Source organism: Gopherus flavomarginatus, chromosome 4 (genome assembly GCF_025201925.1).
Source record: "Gopherus flavomarginatus isolate rGopFla2 chromosome 4, rGopFla2.mat.asm, whole genome shotgun sequence".
Classification (NCBI taxonomy): Eukaryota; Metazoa; Chordata; order Testudines; family Testudinidae; genus Gopherus; species Gopherus flavomarginatus.
Genome location: NC_066620.1, coordinates 118,418,883 through 118,432,051, shown reverse-complemented (window position 1 = coordinate 118,432,051; position 13,169 = coordinate 118,418,883). Strand labels below are relative to the sequence as shown.

Genomic DNA, 13,169 nt, shown 5'->3' with positions numbered 1-13,169 from the left:
GTGCCTTAAAATGTGGTGTGCCCCATGAGGGTCTGAGCTTTGGTTAGTGATCCAAATTTGGAGCCATCTGACTAAGTGGTTCCTAAGATACAGCCTCCTGAAAGAAACAGCTTTTCCTGAAGTTGACAGGTTTTCACAACTGTTTTTGCTCACAGGAAGAGACCACACCCGGACTGAGATAATCACACCAGGGTCTCAAATGCTTGAGTTATCCCAACAGAGTGCATGCCACCCACTATTTCTTTGGGGGAAGCCAAATTACATTAATAGCTGAAGATTTCGGTTCTCCAGTTAGGCAATTGCCCAGCAGTTCCAAGGCTCACACACCAATAGATCGTACTGTTCTGGACACCACCCCTCAGGAAAGTTGCAGACAAATTGGAGAAAATCCTGAGGAAAGCGACAAAAATGATTGAAGGTCTAGAAAACATGATCTTCAAGGGTTTGTTTAGTCTAGAGAAGACTGAGGAGGAACATGGTAAGTCTTCAAGGATGTAAAAGGTTGTTACAAAGAGGGTGATAAATTGTCCTGCTTATAAACTGAGGACGAAACAAGAAATAATGGGCTTAAACTGCAGCAAAAGAGATTTAGGTTAGACATAAGGAAAAACTTCCTAGAGGTAAAGCTGTTAAGCACTGGAACAAATTACCTAGTAATCTCCATCACTGGAGATTTTTAAAAACAAGATAGACAAACATCTGTCAGGGATGATCTAGGTAATACTTAATCCTGCCTCTGTTCATGGGACTGGACTAGATGACCTATCCAAGTCTCTTCCATCCTACATTTCTACAATTCTATGCTTAAAATTACCGTAACCACCATGTAATACAACTGCCAAGTTCTTGGGACATACATAGGCCAGACCTGAGATTTCTCTCACCAGCTGCTGGCAACCACATTCTCCAAATATTTCAAATCAAGACCACTTTTACCACTCCACTGTAACAAAGGATGGGGGGTGGGGAAAGGAAGGGAGAGCACTTAGGAATCACATAGCAGTTGTGTGGGCCTACTAGAGAGAACAATGGACTGGAACTCAGAAAATCTAGCTCTATTTCCAGCTGTGCCACTAGCTCACTGAATGACTTTGGCCACATCAGTTCACCTCTCTATGCTTTACTCTCTTTGTACAGATGGAGAAACTAATAACGTTTCTCTTCTTGAAATCTACTGATGAAAAAGGCTATTTAAGAGATAGGTATTACTTTACCACAGGAGTGTCTGAACTGCACACATACATGATAACTACTACTGCCTCAGTGACCACCACCGTGTACCAACACTATTTTTCTGTCTGCTCAAAGAACTATAAAATTAAAATGGCAACAAAACTTTATTAACCTACCTTGGGATTTCCTCCGAGACCTCTTTCCCATCAGCTTCCCAAGAATTCAGTTCAACTCCAGATTTGGTCACTCAGAATTTTTTATTTGGCATACAGCAAAGCTCCAATGAATTAATCAGACTCAAGTATGGGGGTGGGTATAGATGTACCACACATTCAATGTACATAATCATGAATCAGTTGATACATGTCTACACTTAATGCATCATATCACACACTTTACAGTTGGTCTACCAGTTTTCGTAGGCAATTCCCATCTAAACCATGAGCTGTTCACATGCTGCATTAAATGCTAAATCACAGCTGCATGTTATCACACATTTACTATCCTACTATTTATTTTCAGTTAGTTACATTTTTTACATATTGACAAAGCTCCTGTAAATTCGTGCTTTGTTCATTGTTTCATGCCCTTGCTCACAGTAGACCTACATTCTAGAGTTAAGGTTGCCCAGCAATAGTTCATGCCCTTCCAGAACTGCACCATTCAGATTGGGGAAAACCAGGAAACACAGGGTTAATGTAGACACCCACACAACCTTAAATCTGCCCTCTCTGAGAGCTCCAAAACACCCATACTTTCACTCTGCATTTTCACTGTAAAAGAAAGATGCAACCTGAACCTACCCTACACTCAACCACTTAGGACAGGTGTACACTAAGAAATTAGGGATGTATAACTACATTACTCAGAGGTGTTAAAAATTCACATCCCTGAGCAATGCAGTTAAGCCTATCTAACCTCCAATGTAGTCAGCACAAGGTTGATGAGAGAATTCTCCGTCAACATAGCTACTGCCTCTTGGGTATGTGGAGTACCTGTGCTGATGGGAGAAGCCCTCCCATCTATGTAGGTAGAATCTTTGCTGCAGCGTTTTAACTGTAGACTTGCCCCTAGTCTACTTTCATGACAAAGTACCATGTTTAGGAAATTTAACAACTCTTCACACTATCTCACAGAATATCATCTAAACCTATACTTTCTATTACCCATTACTAAATCTAGAGACTTATCTCATATTCTACGTCATTACTGATCTAATTATGGTGGTAAAAACCTCCCCCACTCCACCCCCATACCTTGGTACTGAGACAACCTGTACAATTTTGCAATAGCTTGTCAAGATACATATGCTTCCTTTCCTTTACTCAGATACGTACTGGACACAAATTCTGATCTCTTCATATCATAATCAGAGCTCTGGCTCTTCACGCTAATCCCCATCTCTTCAACAAACAAACAAATCTCTAGCTACCTGTTCCACCCACTGCCTCCACCATTCAATAAGCACCAGTTCACACTCTGAATGCAGCTGCAGTACATGCAGATAATTCCCAGTGCTTATTGCCTGCTCTAGGGGGACAGAGGTAACATTAACAGGACATGTTCCTTAATTCTGTATTTCCTGGTTTTTCATAAATTTGAGTTTTGCTGTACTTCACGTTCTGGAAGGGCACGAACTATCACCAAGCAACCTTAACTGTGGATTAATTATTTTTATTTCTTTGCCATTTAATAGCTGTTTAACTTCAGTGACTAACAAACAGTTCACAGAAAGGACATCTATGACTCAACGTCTTCTCCCTTCACTTAAGGTGCAAGTATTAATATTTATCTTCTAAGGCTCTTCAGAAATCCTCCCGCAAAACCTGGGAAGATCAAAGTTGTCATTCCTTGTATTTCTAAAGGTTAAAAAAAAAAAAAAAAAACAAGCAGAGGGGAACAAATAGACCCACATCTTTCAGGCCTTTTTCATCTCTAAAGCAGTAAAGAGGCAGAAGCCTATTATATATATTTATTTGCAGGTCACTTACAACAAGGTAATATTCATCTCTCTGAAGAAGCCCTCCTCCACAGGAAGGAAAATAGAGAAAATACAGAAACTGTGCTTTCAGAGGGAAATCGGAGGTTAGCAGTTGTACAAAATATAAAATTGCCTTCTACACTTTACATTACTAGGTTTTGATGACTTGCCCTTCTACTAAGTACTGAGTGCTGTCTCACTGCTAAAAATCAAAGACTTACCCCTGTATTTCTATAAGAAGGTGAGAAAAATTCAGCTGTGCTCTCTCACAGAGACAGTATCAGGAGGAAGCCTCAAGAATTGCAAAGATATATCTAGCCTCCCATTCTGATTTTAATCCCCCAATCACCATGCAAAGCCTGAAAGATACCAAATGACAAGCTGTTACAAGTGGAAAAATTGTTCTATTACCAGCAACAGATACAGGATGAAAATGACCCAGTTTTTGTAATTTTCACTTGCCACTCTTGATGGGATAACAGGAACCATCGAGTGAAATGTTCGAGTATTAAGGCACTTGTCCTTATCAACTGTAAGGTATGTCTACACAGTAGCAGGGAGCTTGCTTCCTAGTGCAGGTAGGTAGATGCTAGCTCTGCTTCAGCCAGAATGCTAAAAATAGCAATGTGATTATAGTGGCACAGATGGCAGCACGGGCTAGCCACATGAATATTTACCCACAGGGTTGTTCATGTTTGTGCTCAACTAACTAGCCTGGTCGCTGTGGCCACGCTGCCATTTTTAGCATACTAGCACACTCCCAACTTCTGTATAGACATACTCTTAGGATGATGTATGCACTTAAAGTCAATAGGTATTTTAAGCCAAGCTACTAAAAACTACAGAAAAAATAATACATGGAAATGCTACTTAGCAATAATCATAATTAAAAGCTACAACATTTATAAAATTTAGCGCTTCCACTCTACAAAGGACATAATTTATCAGAAGCTGTTAGAAGTTATTTTAATTAGAATCAAATTTGTTTTGTCATGGCATTTTTCTCTGCCAGTTAGTTATCTTCAAAGCCAGTAGTATGGTTATGCTTTGTTATTACAGTAAGGGACTGTGATATCTATATGTATATTTCTCACACATACACACAGAGCATACAACTCAGTGTAGATATCGTATTCAATGTGCAGTAAAAATAACATGAATATGCCTCCATTAAATTACAGAAGAGAGAAAATTTGGCTTTAAAACAAAGGGATAATTCATACGTACCCAAAGTGAGACAGTTGGGAGAGTGGGAAAATATTGCATTTTTCAATTACTTTAGACAACTGTATGATTTTCTGGGACTTGTAGCAGTATTAAACCACATGCTTACAAATTCACATCTTTCAGGGCTCAATCCTGCAGCCACTTACTACCAAAAATGTAGTCTTTACATGATAGCAAGCTTAGATCCAAGCTCAATAGTATAATCATTCCATAAATATGTTACTCAATTGCTTCACTGACAAAACAGGGTTACGGCTATGCCAATATGCATTGCCATGGTATTATGTCAACCAAACCCATAAAAAAAAACCTCTCTCAAGGCATGTAGAACAGCTGTAAATCAATATATTCTCTCTTTCTCAGATGAGATTTAAAACTGTTTTTAAGAGTAAAAACTAGTGTGTGTTCCCAGAAAACAAATTTTAAAAGTTTTGATAAGTACTTTTTGAGTCTATAAAAAAAAATGAGGATTTTTTCTTTGTTTTGCTGGATAAAATCTCTCACTGATTCTGGAAAGTTGAAAGTATTTGTTTTGTGTTAAAAACATGACAGCCAATAAACCAAGACTCTCACTAAAAGAACTTTTATATTTGGGATAGAAGTTACTGAAATGAGGAATCTCACTCTTAAAATACATGGATTTCACCCTTAATATGTAATGGTCCCAATCCTGCAAAATGGACCAAAGGCAGAATTACACAGCTGGGGGTCATACGAGGTTGCAATTAAATTCAAAGAGAGCTGAGGGGTAGTGTCCACAACCTCAGTGTATTCTCAGCTCTGCGTACTGCTGCCAGGTAGGAGACAGGCGGTTCTTAACTTGAATTTTCTTGTTTTCATTTGTCTGTGTCAGCAAGTATCTTTCAATCTATTCAGTATTTTAGAACTGCCAGTGAATTGTTGAAAGTAAGACAAAATCTTGACTCAGACAGGGATTTGGCTATGGAAATGGACACAACAGAGCAAATGGACCATTTAAACACACTTAGGGTATGTCTACATCTACAATTTTGCAGCGCTGGTTGTTACAGCTGTATTAGTACAGCTGTATAGGGCCAGGGCTGCAGAGTGGCCACACTTACAGCAACCAGCGCTGCAAGTGGTGTTAGATGTGGCCACACTGCAGCGCTGTTGGGCGGCTTCAAGGGGGGTTCGGGGAACGCGAGAGCAAACCGGGGAAGGAGACCAGCTTCCCCGCGGTTTGCTCTCGCGTTCCCCGAACCCCCCTGCAAACCGCAGGGAAGGAGACCTGCTTGCACGGGGGTTCGGGGAATGCGAGAGCAAACCGTGGAAGGAGACCAGCTTCCCCGCGGTTTGCTCTCGCGTTCCCCGAACCCCCCTGCAAACTGCAGGGAAGGAGACCTGCTTGCTCGGGGGTTCGGGGAACGCGAGAGCAAACCGGGGAAGGAGACCTGCTTGATTACCAGAGAGGCTTCCTCAGGTATGCTGGGATACCTGCTTATTCCACGGAGGTCAAGAAAAGCGCTGGTAAGTGTCTACACTTGATTACCAGCGCTGGATCACCAGCGCTGGATCCTCTACACCCGAGACAAAACGGGAGTACGGCCAGCGCTGCAAACAGGGAGTTGCAGCGCTGGTGATGCCCTGCAGATGCGTACACCTCCTAAGCTGCAGCGCTGTAACCCCCTCACCAGCGCTGCAACTTTGTGATGTAGACAAGCCCTTAGAGATTCGTTAAGAAAAAACACACCTAGAACTTTTTGTGGAAATTAATTTGAAGAACAAAAGGCAAAACAAAGAAACACCACTGTTCCTCTGGATACAAACCAATCCATGGTGTCAGTGCCCTAAACTTTTACATTGATTTCCCCAACCCACCCCTATTCTGAACAAACAAAAGCAACCAAATTGCACAACTACCTGACAAGTGCTAAACAAAGTAAATGGAACTCCTTAAGTATGTCAACAATCCTCACAATGGTTAACTGTGACCTTACCCTCCACAATTCAAAAAAGATTACTTTAAGAGTCTACTGAATTGCTCAGCACCCATATAAAAGATTAAATAAATATTAAACAAGCAACCTGGGAGGTGGGTGGGTATTGTTTAACTAGAACTATAAACTTTGGCCTCTAACATAATATTGCTGCTGTGCAAGCATAAAGAGCCTATTATTTTAGGAAACACTGCACCTAATGTTGCCAACCCTCCAGGACTGTCCTGGAATCTCCAGGAATTAAGACTGTTGTGTGATGAAATCTCCAGGAATATGTCCAACCAAAACTGGCAACTCTAATTGCAACATGTTTTTTATTCTCAGGCATTTGCATAAATTGCTTATTCTGTTATTATTTCAACAGCATTTTAATAGTTCTTCAAAGTCATATACACTCAATGTGCAATAACAGAGAAAATAATTCTCCCCTCCTGCTTACCACCTACCAAAGTGTACAACACAGGAGCAGCAAGAATATGTTTTGGGCTCTACACTTGATCAGTGAAACACAGTTTCTGCTATAAGGTTTACAACCAAAATTATTTTTTAATGTTATATGCCTCATTTTCTGCCCATCCACCAGTTCATATGACCTATGTTAATGAAAAAAGCATGCACCACAAATAGTAAAGCAACACCATTATTTCAGATGATATCTACGTTTTTAAGTTTTAATAGATGGAAACTAATTAGTAAGTATCACTAATGTCTAGCTAATACAGACTACACTCTGGAACTCTGGAACCACAGCTCACAATTGTAATAGTTTGTCCATTAATTTTGGCCCCACTACTCCAAATAATTATGCAAGATTGGGGCCTGGGATAAACAAACCCACATACAAGAAATTCCAACATACAAAGGAGAATGCAAATACAGTCCATGACAACATCACCTAAGCAGTTTATCAGTTTTTAAACTATTTTTTTTAAAATCTTAATCTTTAAAATTTTATATACACATACAGACTGTGTATATATAACATTTGACTGTATACTACACACAACTTTGAACATAATCAGTAAGAAAATACCAACGAGACTTTAGCTCCTTTAATACTAGAAGGGTCACTCTAGTTTCAAAAACCTTTAATTCCTAATTTAGCATTTTTTAAAAATCTTTTAGTAACTACCTAATCCTTTTACACAATGAGATAAAAATGAAACATTAACAATTTCATTTTACTAAGCCTGGCTAAAGTTTTTGGTATGTTTCCCTATATCAAGGTTAGCTCTTAAATTATTATAAATTCCTTATAAAAGAAATAACACTTCTGTTGCTCTACTATATCAGATTTCGAAGATAGTGATGTTCTTTCTTGAGAAAGAAATTCTATTAAACTTTAAATGAACATTTTAATCAAGGGCCTAATCCTGCAATCCTAACACATTTAGCCTTTGCTCATCCAGAGAGCCCTACTTTGTAGAGACTACTGTCATGTAAAGTTTGCAGGATCATTCCTTAAATTTGTAATATTTTACAAAGTCTTGACCTTTTAAAATACAAGGACCTTATATTTAAGTTGTTTTAATTGTCCCTATTTAAAAACATGTTCTGTGAGATAAAATTTTAAATTTCAGAGCTTTAGGCATATAAGGCTGATCCATCTCTAGGAATTTTAGTCTAATGTGTTGTATTTAACATACTATAAAATTATAAACTGTTGTAATGGATGTCACCTCAGGTAATATAATTATATTGCTATTAAAGCTGGATGAAAGCCAGTAATTATTTTTTTTAAATTTAAGAAGTCTTAACTGCTACTATTTAACAGCATTAAGCACCATCTGTTTATAATGAACAAATTGTGAAATTGATCAGTTCCTTACTGAACTGCAAAAATCATAGATTGAAGAATGTGCTGTATATGAAATAGCTTGACTTCTGTGAACTTCAGGCACTGCCAGAATGTTTTAGCCCAGAGTGTGACAGGCACATACCAAGTTGAAGGGCCATTTCCCATTACATCTTAAAAAAGAAGAAGGATGGAAAGAAACATCAGCATAAAGAAACAGCATATTAAGGGACAGAAATTGTTAAAAATGTGTCTGCCTGCACCATTGCAAAGAAAAAAATTAGATACCTACCATGTGTCATTTATGTATGATGGGGCTGGGGATTCTATGACAGAGAAAATTTCCATCTGCAGCTATTTCCTTTCAAAATCCATCCTGCTCTTTTTTCTTTGCTGTTCTCATTTTCCCTGCATTTCTCTTTAACTTGCTCCACCTCATCTCCTTTCCCTGTGCTTTCGTAGAATACATAGGGAGGGAATGCAGGCATAACAAAACCTATTTGGAGGAGGGCTGCTTTTAACAAGACTGTGGGCCACAGTTTAGCCAGCCATAAAGCACATCACACAATCCTACCTGAATTTTAACTTAAATTGTCTTGAATCTGGCCACTGTTCATAGATTGAAAACTGTGTGAAGGACTTATAAAACAAAAGAAAATATCAATTTGACTAATACGTTGTTGAGGTGTCAGTGGGGTACTTCAGATATTGGTAGCAGACCCAAACTGAGTCAACATCTTTATTAATAATCAGGAAGAAAGGATGAATAGTAACATTGTTTTAAATTTTTATGAGTCGGCAAGTATGAATACAAATACAAAGGAAGCTGGAGTGGAATTAGAATGAGCTTTAACTTGAAAATGGCAGGCTAATACACGGGGAGGGGAGCAGGAATCAGTCAAAGGAATGTACTCAGAAAGCAGTAATGCTGCTAAAAACTTTGGGGTGCTAGTCAGCAGCTAAGTGGATGTGTTTTTGGCTGCATACACAGAGGTATCTCATCGTGGGCTAGAGAGAAAGTCTGTATGGCAGCGGTACACCCTCACCTTGTGTACTGCATATACGTTTGAACCCTTTGGTACAAGAAAAATGTCAGAATTCTGAAGACAATTCAGAGAAAAGTAGTAATTAAGGGGCTTCAGAGACTGGCTTCTGATAGCGAAAGAATAAGTGTGTATAGGTTTACTAAAACTGGGATATTCAAAACTAGACTAAGAAAATTCAGGAAATACACAGTAAGGAACAACCCTGCACTGACAGGCAAATGGACAAGGTGATTTAACAGGACTTTTCAGCCACAAGTGTCTTGATTATGATGCATAAACACAAAATCTTAAACTTCCACATTTTGTAGCTGATGCTGTCAGAACATGCTATTTTTCTTCTAACCTTTAAAAGAGTCTGACTGAGCAGGCTTCTAATTGATGGAGTTCTGATCAGTACAATACATCAGCACATCCTATGCTAAGCACTAGAACATGAAGGCATTAGCTACTGCAATACTCAGTATATGATATAAATTAATCCCATGTCTTTCTCCAGATGTGGTTCTTCAACTCACTCAGGCTTTGCCTACTGTCAGAATCCTACATTCTCTTCTACTCCCTACAAATTCTAAGGTACAGACAACTTTTTGTGGTCTCCGTTAAATACCAAAAGGGTTTCATGTCACATTCTAAGACATGAAATATAATGGGAGCCTAGGACACACATGCGACTACACTTCTATGCAAATACACAAGCTTGTGAAAGCAAGGGTCTTGAAGCAGAAAGCTATATATATACACAGTACATTGATATAACACTGTCAAGTCAGTGTCATTTCATATTGCCATAGCCAAATCATCAGTCTAATTTCTATAGTATAATGCATACATAAAGGTATTTTCTGCCTTAGCATAATACTTTAGCCAGCCCTGTAATATCAACTGTAAGGAAAACAAGTGCTGCACATTTTGTATTCCTCTTCTCTTTTCCCCAGTGAAGACCTTTACCACATAATATATCAATGTTTACCTTTACTAACAATTTCTGTAAGCATATATGAAATTATTATACACCTCCAAGTCAGTCACATAGAACACAAGCCTTGCATATTAGCACAACTTCCATCTTCACCTTATCTTTCTTTTTTAAAAGAAAATTGCAAAGGTTCAAATCTTCTAACAAAGAGGAAGAAATGTATTCAGGAGAACAGAACACCACCTTTCTCTTACAATTAAAATTTTACACTTCAGCTGCAATGACAACAGTGTTTCATATTCTCATGAATACATATACCTTCAATCATAGCAATGTTCTAGTTCAAATTTTTAATCAAGGAACTAAGGTCCCAATAGGATAGGGCCCAAACATCTCTTAAACTCATGCACCCAACTGGGGTGGGGGGGGGGGCAGAGGACAAGGGAAGATGAAACAAGAATCTTCTGTACAGTTCTCCTATGTAACGCTTCACATGAAGAAACCAGTCCAAAATGTGACTTCCATCCTACAGTAGAGATGCATGCACCACATTTACTATTACACTACTTTCTGATCATACACTAAACACAGCAATTGCATTCCGCATATATCACTCCTTGTCTAACATGGTGAGAACCTCTTTTATTCTGTATGCTGTATTTCAAGATCTTTGCTTGACTGAACCTCATGCTGTGCATGCGCTGCCACCTAAATATTCACCTCTCTCTCCCTGGTTGGGTTCCCCCACCTGCACCCCCTTTTGGTGTTGCTTTGCTTTTTAAACTGGGCAAGCCCCACATGTTTTCATTGTGGTGGTGGTGTAAACTCGCATCAGTTATCCTAAGAACAGCAAAAATCTATACACTCCTCTGAAATGTGAGCTCTTCCACGGTCTCATCGTTTTGACTAACTCTTCCGCAAAACCAAACGAACCCACTCCGAGCGGAAGGCACCATTCAAGTGGTTACATGTGAAGGTGGGAGCTTGGCCAGGAAAGTTCTTAGTTTGGCAGACAAGCGCGGACCCGGACCCCTCCTGTTATTTACAAGGTAAACTATGAAGGCTACCACCGCCCAGAGGAGCAGACAGCAGAAACCAACAGCGCTTCGGAAAGTTGTCCCAACACATATAGGAAACCACAAGTGCAAGGGGAAAGAAGAAATCAGCCTGATTCGGGACTTGTTTGCTTATTAAAATCAGACTGCGACGGCCCAATCTCTTTTGGCAGCTCCCTCCCTCTCTTTCGGAGGAAGAGTGGGCGTGGGGGGTTAAAGCTATGTTAATACTGGGATTGTTACAACCCAGTCAAATACCCGCCACCACCCCTTCGCGTTCCAAAGCTGAGAGTTGCAGCTGGGGTTTTCCACCCCTTCCTATTCACACTTCTTGGAGACGACCAGGAGCCCAGCCCCACGGCAGGAAACTTCAGGCTGATTTGCTTTTACATCCCAGATTCCCTGCTGTGTGTAAAGCACAAGCCCGAAAGGAAAGAAACTAGACTACACCAATGTCCAGAACATAGGGAGCTATTCCCCCAGCGCTGGGGCCGGAGAGGAGAAAGTTCCACGAACAAAGGGAGCAGCAAGAGCTCCGGCACAAACGCTACCTGGGAAACTGGTTAGATGAGAGGGAGAGTTTAGGAGACATTTAAATGCCCATGTCGCTCGCTCACTCTCCAAGCCCCGCAGCAAGGAGGCGCAGGCCGGTGAGATCCTCTTGGACACCGAGAGCCCCCCAAGTCCTGCCTTCACCCCGTGCGGAGCTGGGGGGGGGTGCGAGCCCCCCAGCGCCCAGGAGGAAGGGAGCTGCTGGAGGCGAACCCAGGCGGTCTCGCACCGAGCCGGGCTGGAACGCCCAGTCCCCACGAGCCCCGCAGCTCCGGCGGGAGAACCCCAAGACAATGCCCCCTCCAGGGCGCCGCCGCCAGCCACCTTCCCACCCGCAGCTGGACGCCCGGGGGGCTTCCTTACCTGAGCTCCAGCTCCCCTCCCGCTGCTCCGATCCCCCGGGGGAAGCAGCCCGGGCCGGAGCGGGACACCACAGCCCCTCCCCCAGCGCAACAGTGCACCTTGTGGGCGCCGAGCGCCAGCGGGGCTCTTTCCCCAGGGCACCCGCCGCGGGGCCACTTACCTGCCGCGAATTGGGCTCGGGCTGTTCCGAGCTGGGCCGGCCAGGGGCCGGCCAGCAGCACGAGCAGCGGCAGCCAGGCGGCGGCTCCGGCTCCCGGCTCCATGGCGAGTTTGGAGAAGTTTGGGGAAGAGAGGCGGGCTGGCCCCGAGCCGCACGTTCCGCGGGCAGGGCTCGCCGGGAACCCCCAAGCAGCTGCGGCCGCCTCCGCCTCCTCCTCCGCGGCCCTCGGGCCCGCCCCCGAACCACCCCGAGGGCAGCACCAGCCCGGCGCGTCCACGCTCGGCAACTGCTGCTCCCCGTAACTCCGGAGTTACTTTGCTGCCGCTCTGCGAGAGGGGAGGGAGGAGCCGCGCGCGCACGTCAAACCCTCCGGTTCCCAGCGCTGGGCAGGGGGAATGTGGGACTCCAGCCGGGAGCCCAGACGCCGCCAGAGCGGGGCCCACCAGCGCCTCCTGCTGCAGACACGCGGACATGCAGCCTGGCGGGCGGCCACTGGCACACCAGCTGCTGCTGGAGCCTCCGGCCGCCGGCCTCTCTCGTGTAGCAGCCTCCTCTCCCGGAGAGCGGGTGCAGTTCCAGCGGGAGAGAGAGATGGGGAACGCTTCTGTCTCGGGCGATCGCGGTTTGTTTTCTCCAGCCAGGGGAACAAAGGGGAAAGAGGCTGGATCACAAACGCCCCTGCACTGGCAGACCGGAATCATCCTAGCCACGGGTTAGACTTACTCCGCGCTCTCAGTGATTTGCTTTGGCTGGAGTTCTTGTTCTTTCAAAATATAAATATTGTACTGAGGGGAGGGTATTATTTCAATGAAACCCCCAGATGCAAAGCTCGATACATTTTGGAGCCAGTCTGTTATATATAGTTATCATTGGGATGGGGGTGTACATATACACATTCTCTGGCAACACATGTAGCTTGTAATGCCGTTAAGTCTTATTTAAC

At 42.6% G+C, this 13,169-nt stretch overlaps 1 protein-coding gene across 12 annotated transcripts in view; it reads right to left on the bottom strand.

Moving 5' to 3' along the window:
- PTPRK (protein tyrosine phosphatase receptor type K) overlaps positions 1-12,397 on the bottom strand; it is a 616,176-nt gene extending 603,779 nt beyond the window's left edge. For 5 of the 12 annotated variants that reach the window (XM_050949447.1, XM_050949436.1, XM_050949438.1 and 2 more), the window contains exon 1: positions 12,227-12,397. In XM_050949447.1, coding sequence (XP_050805404.1) covers positions 12,227-12,329 — 103 coding nt within the window. In that variant the 5' untranslated portion in view covers positions 12,330-12,397. The remainder of the gene's footprint in view (positions 1-12,226) is intronic. The other 7 variants (XM_050949439.1, XM_050949440.1, XM_050949442.1 and 4 more) reach the window with 2 other exon arrangements.
- Positions 12,398-13,169: the final 772 nt, after the last annotated feature.